Source organism: Bubalus kerabau, chromosome X (genome assembly GCF_029407905.1).
Source record: "Bubalus kerabau isolate K-KA32 ecotype Philippines breed swamp buffalo chromosome X, PCC_UOA_SB_1v2, whole genome shotgun sequence".
Taxonomy (NCBI): Eukaryota; Metazoa; Chordata; class Mammalia; order Artiodactyla; family Bovidae; genus Bubalus; species Bubalus kerabau.
The window spans coordinates 69,094,328-69,115,813 of NC_073647.1; the positions used below are offsets into that span (position 1 = coordinate 69,094,328).

The 21,486-nt window shown below is 37.3% G+C and overlaps 1 protein-coding gene across 1 annotated transcript in view; it reads right to left on the reverse strand.

The window, feature by feature from the left end:
• Window positions 1–4,019: 4,019 nt before the first annotated feature.
• Window positions 4,020–21,486, reverse strand: part of NUP62CL (nucleoporin 62 C-terminal like) — a 106,420-nt gene continuing 88,953 nt past the window's right edge. Inside the window, exon 11 of the mRNA XM_055565314.1 lies at window positions 4,020–5,135. Coding sequence (XP_055421289.1) covers window positions 5,047–5,135 — 89 coding nt within the window. The 3' untranslated portion in view covers window positions 4,020–5,046. The remainder of the gene's footprint in view (window positions 5,136–21,486) is intronic.

Consider the following 21,486-nt stretch of genomic DNA (forward strand, 5'->3'; position numbering starts at 1 on the left):
CTTGCGGAGCTAGAAATCGAAAGCCCGTACTGAGCAACCGGTATATTGTAAATTGCCCGAATATTTCTCTTGGATTTTTCAAATAGGTTAAATATAACACCCAAAATATCCAGCTCATAAACCTAGGAGTCGCCTTTGACTTCTTAACTCTCTCATCCAGTATCACCAGATCCTGGCCCTTCTAATTTTCCTCGAACGTGTCCATATCAACCCTGCTTCTGCTTTCAAGGACTTCTTATCCCACATCCTGCCTACTTGCTATTTCCAGTCGAGTCTCTGGTCCACCCTCTGCAGTGTAGCCAGAGTGATCAGAGAGTGACCACATCACTAGCATCAATGGTTCACCTCTATCTCTAACAGAAGCTTACAAGACATTGTACTTTCTGAGAATCAGACAACCACATATATTCAAGCCCATGAATGTTTTTATTGATAATTAAGATAAAGTTAAGATAATGGGCTCCTAGTTTCTAGAAATGGAAATACATATATCTTGGTGGTGGTGGTTTAGTTGCTAAGTTGTGTCAAATTCTTGCACTATGGACTGTACCCTGCCAGGCTCCTCTCCGTGGGATTTCCCAGGCAAGAATACTTGAGTGGGTTGCCATTTCCTTCTCCACTATGTCCTTAAGTATGTGAAAAGAAAAACGTTTACTCTCACTCATAAGTGACATGTAAATTTCAAAGTACATGGACTATGAAATATCTGACCTCTGCTGCTGCTGCGGCTAAGTCGCTTCAGTCGTGTCCGACTCTGTGCAACCCCATAGACGGCAGCCCACCAGGCTCCTCCGTCCCTGGGATTCTCCAGGCAAGAACACTGGAGTGGGTTGCCATTTCCTTCTCCAATGCATGAAAATGAAAAGTGAAAGTCACCTCCAAATTGTCGAGGTCACCAAACCATTAAAAGTCCTTGTCATAGCTAAAGGAATCAAAGGGACATGATAACTAAATGTAATGTGGTATCCTGGATGGGATTCTGGAACAGAAAAAGAGCCCTGAATAAAAAATAAGGAAATATGAACAAACTATGCACTTTAGTTAATAGTAAGGTTCATTAGCTGTGACAAATATACAAAGTTATATATGATGTAAACACTAAAACTAAGTGGAAGAATACAGAATTCTGTACCAGGCAACCTATCTTGTGTGTGCTTGCTTGTATATGCAGAATACCTTGTGGAAAAGAAAGACATACTTCCTATCCTGAAAATTTCTAAAAGATGAGACTGTCATGGCAAATACTAGAGTTATCCAAAACCTGGCCTTGTGTATTAGTCGCTCAGTCATGTCCAACTCTTTGTGACCCCATGGACTGTAGCCTGCCAGGCTCCTACATCCATGGGATTCTCCAGGTAAGAATACTGGAGTGGGTAGCCATTCCCTTCTCCAGGGGATCTTCTTGTCCCAGGGATCAAATCCCAGTCTCCTGCATTACAGGCAGATTCTTTACTGCTGTCTGATCCACCAAGCAAAACCTGGCATATGCAAACAACTGTGCTTCTGAAGCACACAGGTGAATGGATACAGCTCTAACATGCCCTTTTGTGGCTTTTGCACAGAACAGGGTCGGAATCTAAGCAAAAACAGTGTGGGTCATATCATAGTCCACATCAGGTAAATTCTATGGTGGTAAGGCTGAATTCTGCTGCTCAACCAAACTGTCCAGTTGACAGAGTGATAAACGACGAAATGGAAAAATACACCAAGGTTGCTAGTGTGTCTGTCCCCTGGGAAGGTGGCAAAGGGTGGAACAAATACTACACTGACTACCACACCAGACTTGTACGCAACTTCTAATAAAACGTATATCCTATTGGTACTGAAGTGATACACACTACATTACAAATCCACTAGGTGGGACGAGTGGAGAATGAATGGCTAAAAAGACATATACGAGGTGGAATTACTAGAAAGCAAGGTCATAAGGACGTGTTCTATGTACCTGTGTATAATTGTAGCCAGTTTAGTGGTAGGTACCAAGGGACAAACACTTAGAAAATTGCACTAAAAGGAAAACTGGGCTATTTCTAGCTCTGCCAAATTTATTAACTGTGGAATAATAGCTATTCCATTTCCCACAGCATCCTCTCCCTAGTTCATAAGGATATCGGACAGTATATAAAAAGCTTTGAGATTTCCAGATGTTATTCATGGGCACAGAGATCTTATCATGAGGTAATTTCACAAATTCATCCCAGAATAATTTATGACAAGCTGAAAAATATGCCTCATTTGTCTTTCTGACAATTTAACAAGGTTAGTTTAATTAAGCCAGAAGTTCCTCCTTAACATAGACATATTTTCAGGCTTTGTCCTTTTTAGGTGCTTTGTTCACAACACACTTTTGATGAATATATTATGAAGCAATTATAATTTCCAGATATGAAAGAAGATGCTAAAACCAAAAATCTTCTCTTGAAGAGGGAGAACATCACTCATCTAATATTAAGAGTAAACAATTGTGCATGTCTTTCAAATTCTCCAAATTAGATAGCATAAATGCCATTATAGAGAGAACAAATATAGCATCTTATTCAAAGGACAAAAAAAAAAAGTAGATAAGCACTGGGAAAGTGTCAGCATGACAAATTTAAGAATTCTCCTTCAGCTAATACAGCTGGTCTTTAACAATGGTTGGGGGGTGGAGGGGTCTCAAGAATCCAGTACCTAGCAAAAATGTAGACTTAAAATTACTGGCATGAATAGGTTATTTCTGATCTTGTAATTCATGTCTGCTCAACAATGTCACATCTTGTAGACACGTTAGAACCACAGTCAGTGAAAAAGTGAAAGTATAAGTCACTCAGTCATGTCCGACTCTTTGCGACCCCATGGATTATACAGTCCACAGAATTCTCTAGGCCACAATACTGGAGTGGGTAGGGTAGCCTTTCCCTTCTCCAGGGGAGCTTTCCAACCCAGGGATCGAATCCAGGTCTCCCACATTGCAGGATTGGATTCTTTACCAGCTGAGCCACAGGGAAGCCCAAGAATACTGGAGTAGGTAGCCTATCCCTTCTCCAAGGGATCTTCCCGACCCAGGAATCGAACCGGGGTCTCCTGCACTGCAGGCAGATTCTTTACCAACGGAGCTATCAGGGAAGCCACGTCTTTTAGATACACGTTAGAACCACAGTCAGAAGTAGCCTTAAAGACAAATTAGTCCAAGGCTCCAAACAGTACAGAGATCCACCAGTAAACTTACAGTGTAACTGCACTGATTTAGAAGTCACTTGCCATTCACTTGCCTCTTTTATGTCCTAGAAAAAAAATATTAGACCTCTCAATGCAAAGTCAACAGGAAAACTATAGCCCCCTCCTTATTTTACTGAGGAAGTTTTATAGTAAGCATGTACTGGTAGTGAAAAGATATAAAGGAACCATAAAACTTGAGAGAAGTGGAAACTAGTTTATTTCAGTTGAGAAAACTTTCATATGGTCCAACTCTATTATGTTGTAGACAAAAGATAATTCTCCAAATGAAAGTATCTGTCCAGTTAATCAAGCAGGGACAAGAATAAACCCAGTGTTTTCTTCTATATATTATGTTCTCTTTCCTGAATGTGAAACAATGTATTCACAGACTACAAGAGTTGAATTGCCAAAAAAATACAGAAAATCTCTTTATCTAGGGTACAGTAGTAATAATATTGTACTCAAACATTAAAGATTACTCAAGATTATACTCAAAAGCTGTATACCTACAGAAATCATCCATAAAATTAAATGGCCTCTGAATTTTCATATTCTATAACTTTGAGAGGTAATAAAAACTTATCTGATTACAAGCTGCTACTTTGAGAAGTGTGGGTAGGGAAAAAAAGAGGCCATGTAAGTATTGATATTTGGTTTACTCATAAGGTGAAGTAAATCGCTAATACTCATTTCAAAAATATTTTCCTTCCATAATATGTCTCCCTCAGGATGGTCATGTTCAGTCAGTACAACAGAAATTCAGCACAGTAATGACAAGCGACTAGCACTAGTCACTCAAAAACTTTTTAAGTAGTTTATTTTTCAGAGCATCGCCTTTATTTATGATTTAGGTAAAACACGAAACATAAGAAATCAGAAGTTAAGAACAAGGCTTTTTCTTGAAAAACAAATAAATACATAAACCCCACAAGTATTAATCACATGCTAAAATCAAGTAAAATGCCAGATTATTTGCACATTAAAAATAAACTGCCTGAACCATACCCTTTAAAAATAGCCTAATTCAAGCCCTAAATCTACTCTAACTCTTCCTCCCTTCTCTGAAATTCTTTTAATATTTTTATTTATTTATTTATTTGGCTGAGCTGGGTCTTAGTTAAGGCAGGCAGAATCTTTAGTTGTCGCATGCAAGGACTTTCAATTGTGGCACATGAACTCTTTAGTTGTGGCATGTGAACTTAGCTGTAGCATGTGGGATCTAGTGCCCTGACCAGGGACCGAACCAGGGCCCCTTGCATTGGGAGTACAGAGACTGAGCCATTGGATCACTAGGGAAGTTCTACTTCTCTGAATTTCTATAGCATACTTTCTGTAATTCATAACACACTTTCTTGTATTGTCTATACTATTTTCATATAGAAAATTAATTGTATTAATTGTATCTCAAAGGAGACAGTAAGTGCCTTTGAGGAGAGAGACTTCACAGTAGCTAACACTATATGCTGAATGTTAACAAGCACCCAGTAAAGACTGGCTGGCATCTATTTTTTGGCAAACATTTCTCTATGATCTGGCTGGAGTGAAAAGGACAATGTGTACTGGCAGTAAGATATGGAATCTGGGAGAGTAAGCCATGAATTAGACACACAGGGTCAACATCAAAGAGGTTGCTGCCTAGACAGAAGAGCTGATAAAGTTTTGATTTGCTAATACTAAAAGCCAAACTACAGTATCATTTTCAAACAGCACAATATTTAAGTGGAAAAAATACATGCATACTTTATTGTACCAAAGAGGGAATAGTAGCTGTAAATACTATTCTAATGAACACCATCAAAATTTGAAGGTAATGTATAATCCAAAACAACATGCTCAAAATAGGGTCATTTAATCAAAAGCCATCTTGACGTTGTATTCTTCCCAACGATGATCCTCTAGAATTTGTGTTACCTCTTCTACCTTCCTCTGCAGCATGTCTATAAGGGGAAAAGGCACACAACATTACTCACGGGTAGAAATATCCCAGGAACATAATAACTTAATTCTCCCTTCAACATATGATTGATAAAACTTTACATGTCAATTTTAATAGTGTTAAGTATTAAAAGACGAGAAAAACATGTGTCTATCTGGTAGGAAACTACTGGACAAGAGTGTTCTTGATTTTTTCTCCCTAGCTTTCATGGAAATTATGGTCTATCCTGATATTTATGTTTTGCTGAAGAGAAGTGTTAACTGCTTTTTACTCATTACAGCCTAAAAGTGCCATACAGGATGGCCATGAAATTGAATGTGTAGATCTTTGTTGCCTATAAGCAAATTAGTACACTGAGTAGCTTCATATTTCTATTTCATTCTAATGATTAATTTAACTTGGTGGTCCTTAAATTTGCTCAGAGCAGAGCAACACAAAATACCATTAGTTTTACAATATAAAACAGTAATTTTCTGTAGTAAAAATAAGCTGTTGAAGTAAGTGTGATAATCTGAATTTTTCTATTAATGTGCATAAATAAATGTGGTCATTTGTTTTAGTGTTCATTAATGCTCACTGGCTGATAAGCAATAACTGGGCCCAAAAATTTAAGAAAAATTTTACAAGAGAAAAACTAAAAAATGTAGAGCACTATACTTTTTCTTCAGCCAATTGGAAAAGAACAGATGTTACAGAGTTTTTGAAGTATAATACCTTATTTTTATCTTATGACATACAGGCACTATAAGATCACATCTTTTAAGAACAAGTGATTTAAATGATGGTTGTCTACTGAAAGGGTAGGAAAACAGTCTGGCAAAAAACATCTCCTTTCTGTTGAAATAACAAACTGCAGGGTGCAATTTTTCCCCCTAAATAACATTTTTCAATGTGATAAAAGCACAAATGAGCACTACAACAAATCATTAACTTGAGGCCAGAAGTGTCAACATAAGCACAATCTACTTAATTTGCTGATTGATATATATTAAATGCAAAAGAGTAAATTTATAAACATTTTTAAAAATCAATGAAATGTTGAGAAACACAAGTCAGCATTATTAAGAAAGCCTTACCATAAATATTTTGTCATGTTTTCAAATTGAATTCTCAAGACTATTTCTGTATTAACATACTTCATATTTTTCAGAAGTGTCATTCTTTAAGGGCAAAAACTGCACCTAGGCACTTAACTGCCCAGAGTAATGGTCCCATGATATGCATCAGTGATTAGTCCCTGCATGTGTGCATGTTAAGCCACTACAGTGGTGTCCAACTCTTTGTGATTCTATAGACTGTAGCCCACCAGGCGCTTCTGCCCATGGGATTTCCTAGGCAAGAACACTGGAGTGGGTAGCTGCTTCTTCCTCCAGGGGATCTTTTCAACCCGGGGATCAAACCTGAGTTTCCTGTGCCTCCTGCATTGCAGGCAGATTCTTTTACTGCTGCAGGCCTATTAAATTATATGATATTCTAGAAGTAAAATGCTAGTAATAGTTGAAATTTGATGGGAAATACACCATACACATTTGCCATTATTTACAAAGGAACTGTACTGAACAATATGAAATTGAAATTAATAAAACAACTCCATTCACAATAGCATAAAAAAGAATTAAAACACTCAGGAATAAATAAACTAAAGATAAATTTAGGAATAAACAGCAAATGAACTATAAGACTTGTACAACAAAAACTATAAATCACTGCTAAGAGAAACTAAGAAGATCTAAAAAAAATGAAAAGATATTCCATATTCATGGACTGAAAGACTCAATAGTTTTAAGATGTCAATTCTCCACTAATTGATCTACAAATTCAATGCAATGCCTATGAAAATTCCAGCGGGCTATTTTTTGTAGAAATAAACAAGCTTCAAAATTTACATGGAAAGACAAAGGACCCAAAACAGCTAAAATAATCTGAAATAGAATAATAAATTACAGGAATTATATCACCCAGTTTTAAAACTTATTACAAAGCAACGGTAATCAAGACAGTATGGTATTATCATAGGATAGCCACAGAGATCAATGGAACAGAAAAAATGTCCAGAAAAAATCTTACATTTATGGTCAATTCATTTTTAACAAAGGTGCCAAGATAATTCAATGGGGGAAGCATAGTCTTCAACAGATAATACAAGGACAACTGAATGTCTACATGGAAATGAAGTTGAATTCCTACCTCTAACTATGAACAAGGTGGACTACTGGTTAAACCTAAAGAGCTAAAATTATATTTGGAAGACAAAACACAAACATCAAACAACTGATGAATGGATAAACAAGATATGATATGTCCATACACTGGAATACTACACAGCAATGAAGAGGAATACAAAACAGAGATATGTTACAACACAGATGAACCTGGAAAACATTAGGTCAGACAGAAAAGGCCACATATAATATGATTCCATTTAATTAAACTCTCCAGAAAAGGCAAATCAATAGACAGAAAGTAAATAAGTAGCTGCCTAGGGTTCAGAGTAGGAATGGGGATTAACAACAAACAAGCTAGAGAGAACTTTTAGAGGTAATAGAAATGTTCTAAAAGTGGATGGTGTGATGTTTGCACAGGCCTATATCTTTAAACAGCTATTATTTAAGACAGCATATTTGTGTGTTTAAAATATTTCTTAAAAATGACTTCCCCCAAAAAGGTTCTGGTAAAACTGCTTCCAGCTAGCTCCATTCTGTTTAGGGACAGACGTTTTCTTTACCTTACTTAGTCTACTTGCAAATATATCAGATAAAGATTGCAAGATTTTCATAGAAATTTATGAAAATTAGCAATTTGGTCATTAAACACAAGCATAGCCTTCTACTGTAATTACTTTTAAGTTATACATATAAATATTAGTTCAGTTCAGTTCAGTCGCTCTTACTGAACTGACTCTTTGTGTCTGACTCTTTGCGACTCCATGAATCGCAGCACGCCAGGCCTCCCTGTCCATCACCAACTCCCAGAGTTCACTCAAACTCACATCCATCCAGTCGGTGATGCCATCCAGCCATCTCATCCTCTGTCGTCCCCTTCTCCTCCTGCCCCCAATCCCTCCCAGCATCAGAGACTTTTCCAATGAGTCAACTCTTCGCATGAGGTGGCCAAAGTACTGGAGTTTCAGCTTTAGCATCATTCCTTCCAAAGAACACCCAGGGCTGATCTCCTTCAGAATGGACTGGTTGGATCTCCTTGCAGTCCAAGGGACTCTCAAGAGTATTCTCCAACACCACAGTTCAAAAGCATCAATTCTTCGGCGCTCAGCTTTCTTCACAGTCCAACCCTCACATCCATACATGACCACTGGAAAAACCATAGCCTTGACTAGACGGACCATTGTTGGCAAAGTAATGTCTCTGCTTTTCAATATGCTATCTAGGTTGGTCATAACTTTTCTTCCAAGGAGTAAGCGTCATTTAATTTCACGGCTGCAATCACGATCTGAAGTGATTTTGGAGCCCAAAAAAACAAAGTCTGACATTGTTTCCACTGTTTCCCCATCTATTTCCCATGAAGTGATGGGACCAGATGCCATGATCTTCGTTTTCTGAATGTTGAGCTTTAAGACAAATTTTTCACTCTCCTCTTTCACTTTCATCAAGAGGCGTTCCTCTTCACTTTCTGCCATAAGGGTGTGTCATAGATGCTATTAAATTCACTATCAACAGAAGCAAAGTATTCTCATAAACATTACTATAGTATACCTCTTATTCTCCTTTTAGAAAAACAATTGGGGTATTAAAGGAAAAAATAATCTGACAAAAAATGATCAAAAGACACAAATAGGCAACTTAGGAAATGAAGTTTCCTAGGAAATTGTTTATAAACATTTTTAAAAGACTCAACCTCATTAATAATGACAGGAATGTAAATTAAACAAGGGAAATATTATTTTCATCTATAACTTTGAGCAAGGAATGATAACAATGATGATGGTGGTAGTGATGATGCTTTCAGGTGCAGAAAAATGGGTACCTAATGAATTGTATGGATGTGAGAGTTGGAAAACATAAAGAAGGCTGAGCACCAAAGAATTGATGCTTTTGAATTATAATGCTGGAGAAGACTATTGAGAGAGTCCCTTGGACAGCAAGGCAATAAAACCAGTCAATCCTAAAGGAATTCAACCCTGAATATTTATTGGAAGGACTAATGCTGAAGCTGAAGCTCCAGTACTTTGGCCACCTGACGTGAAGAACCTACTCACTGGAAAAGACCCTGATGCTGGGAGAGTTTGAAGGCAGGAGGAGAAGCAGACGACAGAGGATGAGACAGTTGAATAGTATCATTGATTCAATGGATATGAGTTTGAGCAAATTCTGGGAGATAGTGAAGGACAGGGAAGTCTGGCATGCTGCAGTTCATGGGGTCACAAAGAGTAGGACACGACTTAGTGACTGAACAACAACAATGAATTGGTGGTGAAAATATAATTAGGGCAACTTACTTGGAAAGAACCATAAGTCAAAAGCCTTTAAAACAAATATTACTCCTAATTCAGCATTTTAACTTCTAAGAACTTTATCTACGTCCAATAACCATGGATATATCCTAAAATTTACCTACATTGGGGCTCACTGAAGCACAATTTAAAAAAGCAAAAAGCTAGAAACATTAACTAATATGTAACAACAGGTACTATTTAAATAATAGTGTATCCTTATAATGTAAAATTTAACAACTATTAAAATGTAGACTATTTAATAATATGGAATAATATTCATGTACACATGTCTGTTACCTCTGTATCTGTTTTACCATCAAAGACTGAGTACAGTGTGCAGTGTAAATACCAGGGGACAAATAAATTAAAAACATATATACTGGCCCCCAAGTTCATCTCCAGTGAACCAATGAAGTTACTCAGTCATGTCTGACTCTTTGCAATCCCATGGACTGTAGCATACCAGGCTCCTCCATCCATGGAATTTTCCAGGCAAGAGTACTGGGATGGCTTGCCATTTCCTTCTTCAGGGGATCTTCCTGACCCAAGGATTGAACCCAGGTCTCCTGCACTGCAGGCAGACACTTTACTGTCTGAGCTACCAGGGAAGCTCAAGTTCATCTCAGACAATGCTAAGTTCTGAAGATAGAGAAATAACTAAATATAACCTCTATCATCAAGAAGCTCAAATCCCAGTAATGAAGGTAAATATGTGAATAAATAACTACAACAGTGTATGATAAATGCTGACATTATTGTATATAGAACAAGCTATTAAAAACAGAAGTCAAGGAAGGCTTCATAGAAGAGATGATCTGACATGGGAGCAATTACCAGGCAGACAATGATGGGGTGGGGTATGCTGGGAGAATCAACTAAATATCTAAAAATATGGATAAACGAAAACTGAGTGTTTGTAAAACCATAAATATTACTCACAAACATAGAAAACAAACTTACGGTTACCAAAGTGGAAAGGAAAGGAGGGACAAATTATGGGTATGAGATTAACAGACACAATCCACTATACATAAAACAGTTAAGCAGCAAGGATTTACTGCATAGCACAGGAAACCATACTCAATATTTTGTAATAACCTATAATGGAACATAACCTGCAAGATAGCTGAATCATATGCTGTATTCCTGAAACTAACACAATATTGTAAATAAACTATACTTCAATTTGAAAAAGTAATGCTGCAAACAAAAGATGAGGCTGAAAAATAGGTAGGGGCTAGATTATACATGGCACTCTGTATATTATGCAAATAAAAAATACAGAGCAATGGGAAGTACTGAAGACATGATTAGCAGAGAGTATCATTATATCAAAATCAATCTGGCAGTTGTGTAAAAGTGAATCGGATTGGGGTAACACTGGGAAAATGAGACCAATAAAAGACTAATTAAAGACATAAACATATGCATTTATTGCTGCTGCATTCCAAAACACTTGTGAAATGGCAGTAAGGAGATTAAAAAAAAAGAAGAAAAACATAAAGCACAAAACCACAAGGACAAAGATGTAATAAAGTAGACAAGAACAAAATTTTGAAAACTGTAACATCTGAACCCTAGAAAGGATTTGGAATTAGCAGGAAAAGGTAATTTAAAGTGGTGCTGAACTATTTACAACAGTTAGGACACGGAAGCAACCCAGATGTTCATTGACAGATGAATGGATAAAGAAGATATGGTACATATATACAATGGAATATTACTCAGTCATAAAAAGGAATGAATGTGAGTCAGTTGTAGTGAGGTGGATGAACTTAGACCCTGTTATACAGAGCGAAGTAAGTTAGAAAAACAAATACCATATATTAATGTATACATATGGAATCTAGAAAAATACTACTGATGAACCTATTTGCAGGGCAGGAATAGAGATGGAGACATAGAGAACAGACATGTGGACACAGTTGGGGAAGGAGGAGAAGGTAAGATCAATTGAGAAACTAGCATTTACATGTGTATACTATCATGTGTAAAACAGGTAACTAGTGGGAAGCTGCTGTATAACACAGGGAGCCCAGCCTGGTACTTTGTGATCATCTAGAAAGGTGGGACATGACTGAAGTGACTTAGCAATAGTAGCAGTAGCAGAAAGGTGGGATGGGGGGGCGGGAGGGTATATATATATATGTGTGTGTGTGTGTGTGTGTGTGTGTGTGTATATATAAAATATATAAACGCCATATACCTATGGTGGTATACATATAATGAAAGGTGGTGCTAGTCGCTCAGTCGTGTCTGACTCTTTGTGACCACATGGACTGCAGCCCACCAGGATCCTCTGTCCATGGAATTCTCCAGGCAAGAATACTGTAGTGGGTTGCCATCTTCCCAACCCAGGAATCGAACTGGGGTATCCTGCATTGCAGGCAGATTCTTTACCATTAGAGCCACCAGGGAAGCCCCACATATATTATATGTATTGCATAATTATATATATATATAATTGTATATTGCATTCATATTTTATTAATAATATATTACACATGGATAGAGAGAAAGAAATGGGTGTGGTAAAAAGAAGGCCTAAAATGGAAAAACTACAAAGTAATATATACAGTTTTTACAGATATAGAAATTTTTTTTTAAAAACAGCTTAACCAATGAGTATGTTTCTGGGGAATGGGAAATGTGATGTGGACAAAGGGCTGATATTTTTCATAAACCTAATAAAACTGCTCTACTTTTAAGGTAGGAGATGAAGAAGACCCTAAATAAGGCAGTAACAGAAATCTACTTAAAAGAAAAGATTCAAGAGCTATTTAAAAAGTATAATCATCAATGGGCTTCCCTGGTGGATGAGCAGTAAAGAATCCACCTGCCAGTGCAGGAGACACAAGAAACATAGGCTTGCTCATTGCTGAATATCAATACTCAATCCAAGTCTATGCCCTAACCAGTAATATTGAAGAAGCTGAAGCTGAATGGTTCTATGAAGGCCTACAAGACCTTCTAGAACTAAACCAAAAAAGGATGTCCTTTTCACTATAGGGGACTGGAATGCAAAAGTAGGAAGTCAAGAGATACCTGGAGTAACAAGAAAATTTGGGCTTGGAGTACAAAATGAAGCAGGGCAAAGGCAAACACAGTTTTGCCAAGAGAATTCATTGGTCATAAAAAACACTGTCTTCCAACAACAAAAGAGATGAATCCACACATGGACATCACCAGATGGTCAATAAGGAAATCAGATTATTATATTCTCTTCAGCCAAACATGGAGAAGCTCTATACAGTCAGGAAAAACAAGACCGGGAGCTGAGTGTGGCTCAGATCAGGAACTCCTTATTGTCAAATTCAGACTTAAATTGAAGAAAGTGGGTAAGACCACTAGATCATCCAGGTATGACCTAAATCATATCCCTCATGATTATACAGTGGAAGTGATAGATAGATTCAAGGAGTTAGATCTGATAGACGGAGTACCTGAAGAACTATGGATGGAAGTTCATGACATTATACAGGAGGCAGTGATCAAGACCATCCCCAAGAAAAAGAAATGCAAAACGGCAAAATGGTTGTCTGAGAAGGCCTTACAAATAGCTGAGAAAAGAAGAGACACTAAAGGCAAAGGAGAAAAGGAAAGATATACCCATTTGAATGCAGAGTTCCAAAGAATAGCAAGGAGAGACAAGAAAGCCTTCCTCAGTTATCAATGCAAAGATATAGAGTAAAAATAGAATGGGAAAGACTAGAGATCTCTTCAAGAGAATTAGAGATACCAAGGGAACATTTTATGCAAAGATGGGCACAATAAAGGAGAGAAATGGTATGGACTTAACAGAAGCAGAAGATATTAAGAAGAGGTGGCAAGAATACACAGAAGAACTATACAAAAAAGATCGCCATGACCCAGATAACCATGATAGCGTGATCACTCACCAAGAGCCACACATCCTGGAATGTGAAGTCAAGTGAGTGTTAGAAAGCATCACTATGAACAAAGCTAGTGGAGGTGATGGAATTCAGTTGACCTATTTCAAATTCTAAACAATGATGCTGTGAAAGTGCTGCACTCAATATGCCAGCAAATTGGGAAAACTCAGCAGTGCCCATAGGACTGGAAAAGGTCAGTTTTCATTCCAATCCCAAAGAAAGGCAATGCCAAAGAGTGTTCAAACTACCACACAATTGCACTCATCTCACACGCTAGCAAAGTAATGCTCAAAATTCTCCAAGCCAGGCTTCAACAGTATGTGAACCATGAACTTCGAGATGTTCAAGCAGGATTTAGAAAAGGCAGAGGAGCCAGAAATCAAATTGCCAACATCTGTTGGATCATCAAAAAAACAAGATAGTTCCAGAAAAACATCTACTTCTGCTTTATTGATTATGCCAAAGCCTTTGACTGTGTGGATCACAATAAACTGTGGAAAATTCTTAAAGAGATGAGAATACCTGACCTGCCTCCTGAGAAATCTGTATGCAGGTGAAGAAGTAACAGTTAGAACTAGACATGGAACAACAGACTGGTTCCAAATTGGGAAAGGAGTACGCCAAAGCTGTATATTGTCACCGTGCTTATTTAACTTATATACAGAGTACATCATGAGAAATACTGGGCTGGAGGAAGCGCAAACTGGAATCAAGATGGCCGGGAGAAATATCCATAACCTCAGATATGCAGATGACACCACCCTGATGGCAGAAAGCAGAAAAGAACTAAAGAGCCTCTTGATGAAAGTGAAAGAGGAGAGTGGAAAAGTTGGCTTAAAACTCAACATTCAGAAAACTAAGATCATGGCATCTGGTTCCATCACTTCATGGCAAATAGATGGGGAAACAGTGGAAACAGTGAGAGACTTCATTTTCTTGGGCTCCAAAATCACTGCAGATGGTGACTGCAGCCATGAAATTAAAAGACACTTGCCCCTTGGAAGAAAAGCTATGACCAACCTAGACAGCATATTAAAAAGCAGAGACATGACTTTGCCAACAAAGGTCCATCTAGTTGAAGCTACGGTTTTTCCAGTAGTCATGGATGGATGTGAGAGTTGGACTATAAAGACAGCTGAGCACCAAAGAATAGATGCTTTTAACTGTGGTGTTGGAGAAGACTCTTGAGAGTGCCTTGGACTACAAGGAAATCTAACCAGTCCATCCTAAAGGAAATCAGTCCTGAATATTCATTGGAAGGACTGATGCTGAAGCTGAAACTTCAATACTTTGGCCACATGATGCAAAGAACCGACTCACTGGAAAAGACCCTGATGCTGGGAAAGATTGAAGGTGGGAGGAGAAGGGGATGACAGAGGATGAGATGGTTAGATGGCATCATTGACTCAATGGACATGAGTTTAGCAAGCTCAGAGAGTTGGCAATGGACAGGGAAGCGTGGCACACTGCAGTCCATAGGGTCGTAAAGAGTAGGACATGACTGAGCAACTGAACTGATTCAACTGAATGAAATTTATTCAGCCTACCTTAAGTCCTGAATAAATAGCAGCAATCAACTGAAAAAAAGAAAAGTAGAAGGAGTTACAGACCTGGGAGGCCCAGGAGAGAGTGAAGATAATGAATTTAGTTTTATATAAGTTTAGTTTGAGGTGCCATGGGATATCTTACGTGCAGATATTTGTTAACATGAAGCTTTAGAACAGATAGTCAGAGAAACATTAGTGAAACTGATGGTTAGAGATGACAACTGAGGTTTCAAAAATGCTGATTATCAGGAAAGCCTTAGAAGAGAATACTTTTTTTTTTTTTTTTTTTTTAATTTTATTTTATTTTTAAACTTTACATAACTGTATTAGATTTGCCAAATCTTTTAGAAACAAGGAGAGGTTGCAAATAAAAATCTAACTTCCTAATTCCAGAAAACTGAAAAAGAGCAAAATGAACCCAAAGCAAGCAAAAGGAAGGAAATAATGAAGATAAGATCAGTTATCAATGAAATTGAAACCAGGAACACTACTGAGTAAAAGCAATGAAACAAGCGGCTTAATTCTTCAGAAAAAAAATCAGTAAAATTGATAAACCTTTACCAAAATAGAAAAAAATAAATTAGAGAACACAAATCACCAATATAGAAATAAAACAGGGTATATCACTACAGACCCTGCAGCCAATAAAAGGATAAAAATCCTATGAACAACTTTATGCTTATAAATTAAAGGACCTAGTAGAAGTGTACCACAAATTATAATAACCACAGATTATGAAAATTCAACCAAGCTAATCTGAATAGACCTAGAAGCATTAAAGAAATTGACTTTGTATGTAAAAAGCTTTCCCAAAAGAAATATCCAGGCCCAGGTGGTTTCACTGGAGAATTATACTAAATACCTAAAGAAGAATCAAGAAGAGCTCATAAATGCTTCTAAAAATAGAAGCCAGTATTACCCTAATAACAAAACTAAAAATGACAGTATAAAAAAGGAGAAAACTACAGATCAACATCTCTCTGCTGCTGCTGCTGCTGCTAAGCCACTTCAGTCGTATCTGACTCTGTGCGACCCCATAGACGGCAGCCCACCAGGCTCCCCCGTCCCTGGGAATCTCCAGGCAAGAACACTGGAGTGGGTTGCCATTTCCTTCTCCAATGCATGAGAGTGAAAAGTGAAAGTGAAGTCGCTCAGTCATGTCTTGACTCCTAGCAACCCCATGTACTGCAGCCTACCAGGCCCCTCCGTCCATGGGATTTTCTAGGCAAGAGTACTGGAGTGGGTTGCCATTCCCTTCTCCTCAACATCTCTCATGAACATTTAAAAATCTCTCACCAGAGAGATGCTACTGCTACTGCTAAGTCATTTCAGTTGTGTCCGACTCTGTGCGACCGCATAGACCGCCGCGGGTCAGGCTCTGCCATCCCTGGGATTCTCCAGGCAAGAACACCAGAGTGGGTTGCCATTTCCTTCTCCAATGCATGAAAGTGAAAGGTGAAAGTGAAGTCACTCAGTCGTGTCCGATTCTTAGCAACCCCATGGACTGAAGCCTACCAGGCTCCTCCGTCCACGGGATTTTCCAAGCAAGAGTACTGGAGTGGGGTGCCATTGCCTTCTCCGCACCAGAGAGATGGAGGGGGATAAATTAAGAGTTTGGGATTAAGATATACACACTACTATATAAAAGACAGATCATCAACAAAGACCTATGTATAACACAGGGAACTCTACTCAATACTCTGTAGTAACCTATATGGGAAAATAATCTGAAGAAGAATGGATATATGGATATATATAACTGAATCACTTTGCTGTACACCCGAACCTAATACAACATTGTAAATCAAATATATTCCAATGTAAAATAAAATTTTTTAAATCTCTCAAACACTTAGAGATCCTCAAGAAATTCTAGCAAACCAAATCCAATAATATATAAAAGGAACTAAAAACTAGGACCAAGTAGAATTTATTCCATAAATGTAAGGCTGATTCATTTGATGTTTAAAACCATGTCAATGTAGGGACTTCCCCAGTCGTTCAGTGGTTAAGAATCTGCCTTGCAATGTAAGGATGCAAGTTTGATCTCTGGTCAGGGAACTAAGACCCTACATGTTGCAGAGGCAGCTAAGCCCACACACGGAAACTACTGAACCTGCATGTTCTGGAGCCCAACAGAGATCCTGTGTACTGCAACTGAGATCTGATACAGCCAAATAAATACATAAATATTTTTAAAGAATGTGTCAATGTAATCCACCATATCAATAAGTTAAAGAAGAAAAATCATATGATTATATCAATTGGTGTAGAAAAAGCATTGACAAAATCCAATATTCATGAATGATAAAAATTAGTGATTAAAAAGAAGTCAGGAAAAGAGTGGAATTAACTCAATTTGATTTAAAAAGCATCTATTTTAAAAAACCTATAGCTAAAATCATATACTTCTAGTGAAAGACTAAACTCAGAGGCAAGGCAAAGATGTTTGCTCTCATCACTCTTATTCAACATGGTACTGAAGCTCTAGCCAGTGCAATGTAACAAAAAGAAAGAAATAGCATACCAATTGGAAGAAAGAAATAAAACCGTCCCTTTTTGCAGATGATGTAACTACCTCTGTAGAAATCCCAAGGAATCAAAAACAAAAAACAAAACTCCCCAAATCAAACTCTTAGATCTAAGAAGTGAATTCAGCAAGCATACAAGATCAACATTAAAAATTGTGATTTTATGCAGTAAAAATGAACATGTGGAAACCAGAATTTAAAACACAATATCATTTATAATCACTACAAATAAAATGAAACACTTAAGTATAAGTCTAACAAAACCAAAACATATATATGATGTGAGTGCTGAAAATTACAAAATGCTGATAAAAGAAATCACAGAAGATCTAAATAAATATTTAGACATACTATGTTCATGCATGAGAAGACTCTACATGGGAAAGATGTCCATTTCCCCTCAAACTGATCTATAGATTTAATGTGTGTGTGCTTAGTTGCTCAGTTGTCCCCGACTCTTTGTGATCCCATGGACTGTAGCCCACCAGGCTCCTCTGTCCATGGAGATTCTCCAGGCAAGAATACTGGAATGAGTTGTCATGCCCTCCTCCAGGGGATCTTCCCAACCCAGGGAAAGAACTCGGGTCTCCTGCATTGCAGGCGGTTCTTTACCATCTGAGCCACCAAGGAAGCCCCTGGTAGCTCATAATGATATAAATTTAATGTAATCCCTATCAAATCACAGCCCAGTAAACTTTTATAGAAATGCAAACAAATTAAAATAGCGAAAACAACCTTGATGGAGAAAAATAAAGTGGGAGATATCAGTCTCCAAGATATTAAGGCTTAGTATATAGCTACATTAATGAAGAGAGTGTGGCATTGGTGGAGGGAAAGACATAGATCTATGGAACAGTAATTCTAGGAAACAATTTGATAAGGGAAAATTTTCCATAAAGGGAAAAGAAGTTGATCTAAACCTCTCATCTTATACAAAAATTAACTCAAAAAGGATCATAGCCTTAAATGTAAAATATAAACAATAAAACTTGTAGGAAAAAAAAACAGAAAATGGGGGGGGGTGGGATATAGGACTACACAAAAAGCTCTTAGACTTGACACCAAAAGCATGATTCATAAAAGGAAAAACTGATAAACTGGACTTAATTGTAAAATTTTTGTCCTAGAACAACTCTGTTAAGAATAGACAAGCTACAGAGTAGGAGAAAATATCTGCAAACCACATAGCTAGCAAACGACTAGTAGTAGCTGGAATACACAATAACCTCTCAAAACAACAGTTAAAAAAATCCAGTTAGGGATAACCAACAAGGACCTACTGTATAGCACATGGAACTTTGCTCAATGTTATATGGCAGCCTGGATGGGAAGGGGATTTGGGGGAGAATGGATACATGTATCAGAGAAGGCAATGGCACCCCACTCCAGTACTCTTGCCTGGAAAATCCCATGGAGGGAGGAGCCTGGTAGGCTGCAGTCCATGGGGTTGCTAAGAGTCGGACACAACTGAGCGACTTTCCTTTCACTTTTCACTCTCATGCATTGGAGAAGGAAATGGCAACCCACTCCAGTGTTCTTGCCTGGAGAATCCCAGGGACGGGGGAGCCTGGTGGGCTGCCGTCTATGGGGTCGCACAGAGTCAGACACGACTGAAGCGACTTAGCAGCAGCAGCAGCAGGATACATGTATATGTATGGCTGAGTCCCTTTGCTGTTTACCTGAAACTATCACAACATTGTTAATCAGCTATACCCCAATACAGGATAAAAAGTTTTAAAAAATAGTAACCAACAAGATATAATTCTCAGTAACCAAATTAATCATCTAATCAAGCTTCATAATGTTCTAAATAAATAAACATATAAAGTTGAAATATATTGTTACATATTGGTATTAATTTATTATTTTTAAAAAGTGCTTTCTTATTTTAAAATATTTTAATGACACATAGTACAAAAATAATGATATAATAAATATGGCTATACCCCACATAAAGGTTTATTTTATCTTACCCTGATAACTTTATTTCTTTTCCTGTTTTTAATAAAATGAGATTCCAGCTAGCAACGATGCCCTTTGTGTAACTTCCCACAATCATACCATATACTTCTTACCTTTCCTGCCATAATCACAGACTTGAATTTGTGGTTAAATATTGCCAGCAATGGTACTACATTTTGCTGAATATATATATCTTCATAAAAATTACACAATGTGATTCAGAAGACTTTTATATTTGATACAATAGATATATTCTACACATAATTCTTCAACTCGCACATTTCACACGTTATGTTTTTAAAATTAACCTACGTTGATGTAAGTCAAGTTTGTTCATGTGAATTTTTAAATACTTGTACAATATCCCACTGAACAAATATGACATCAACTTATTTATGCATGCTCCTAGGATGGATATTTGGGTTGCTATATGTTCTATGTCATTACAAATAACAACTGCAATGAATTTTTAAAAATCCAATTAGAAAATGGACAAAATATGAAAACTGACATTTCATCAAAAAGGATATGCTCATGACAAATAAGCCCATGAAAAAGATGTTCAACATCATTAGTCATTAGGAAAATGCAAATTAAAATTTCAATGATATCACTACACATCTATCAGAATGGCTAAAATGAAAAAAAAAATAGTGAAAGTACCAAAAGTTTAGGACACAGACAAATTAGATCACTTGTACATCACTGGTGGGCATGTAAAAAATGGTACAGTCTCTCTGGAAAACAGTGTAACAGTTTGTTATAAAATTAAACACTCAACTACCACATGACCTAGCAACTGCACTCTTGAGCATCTATCCCAGAGAAATAAAAACTTATGTTCACATAAAACTCTGTACATAAACATTCATAGAAGCTTTACTCATAAGTAGCCCCAAACTGAGAACATCTAAGATGTACTATAACAGGTGAATGTGTAAGCAAATTGTAGTACATCCAAACCATGGAAAAGTACTGAGCAACTAAAAGGATCAAATCATTGATATTAATATTCATAGCAATTTAGATGAATCCCTGGGGAACTAAGCTGAATGATAAAAATCCAGCCCCGAAATTTTACATGCTATATGATTTCATTTTATATAGTATTATAAAATGGCAAAATTTTAGAAAGGGAGACTAGATTAGTGGTTGCCAAGAACTGGGGAGCAGCGATTAGGGGGATTAGAGGTGGGTGTGGCAATAAAAGGGGAATATGAGGAATTCTTGTGGTGATAGAATTATTCTGCATTTTTGACTATGGTTGTGGATATAAACTTATTTATGACTAAACACACACACGCACAAGTAAAACTGGAAATTTGAACAAGACAGATTTTACTGATATTAATATCCCAGTTGTGATATAGTACTACAGTTTTGTAAGATGTTATCACTGGGGAAAACTAGGTAACAAGAAATAGGAACTCTACATTCTTTCTTTATTACCTATATTATTTCTTATGTTATATGTGAATCCACAATTACCTCAGTAAAAATTTCATTAGTGTAAAAGACTAAGCCACACAAATAAGATTTTGAGTCCCAACTTCTTCTAGAAGTGCCTGCTGATTAGGCACATAATATGACCCCACATTTTTGTGAGGCAACAAACTGCTTTAACAAATTTATTCTCACTGCTTAGTATGGTTGGCCATCTTTTCAGCTTCCAATATGGGTTTCTTCACTGCTGTACGACTGCTAAGCCAAAGGCACATTTAAAGGTTTTTAGTTACTGTAGTATATACTAGGCTAGGCTGCTGTTTAAAAGCAAACTTGAAATCTCAGGAGCTTAACCTAATTAAGGTTTATTTCTTATTCAAAAAGAAGGAGGTAGGAAGAGGAAGAGAGGTGGAGGGAGAGAGGAAGAAAGAGAGAGGGAAGGAGGGAGAAAAAGAGAGAGAGAGAACACTATCCTCCTACTTGTCATTGGTACTTTTAAGAAGATTCCCAGGTTATTGAAACTAAA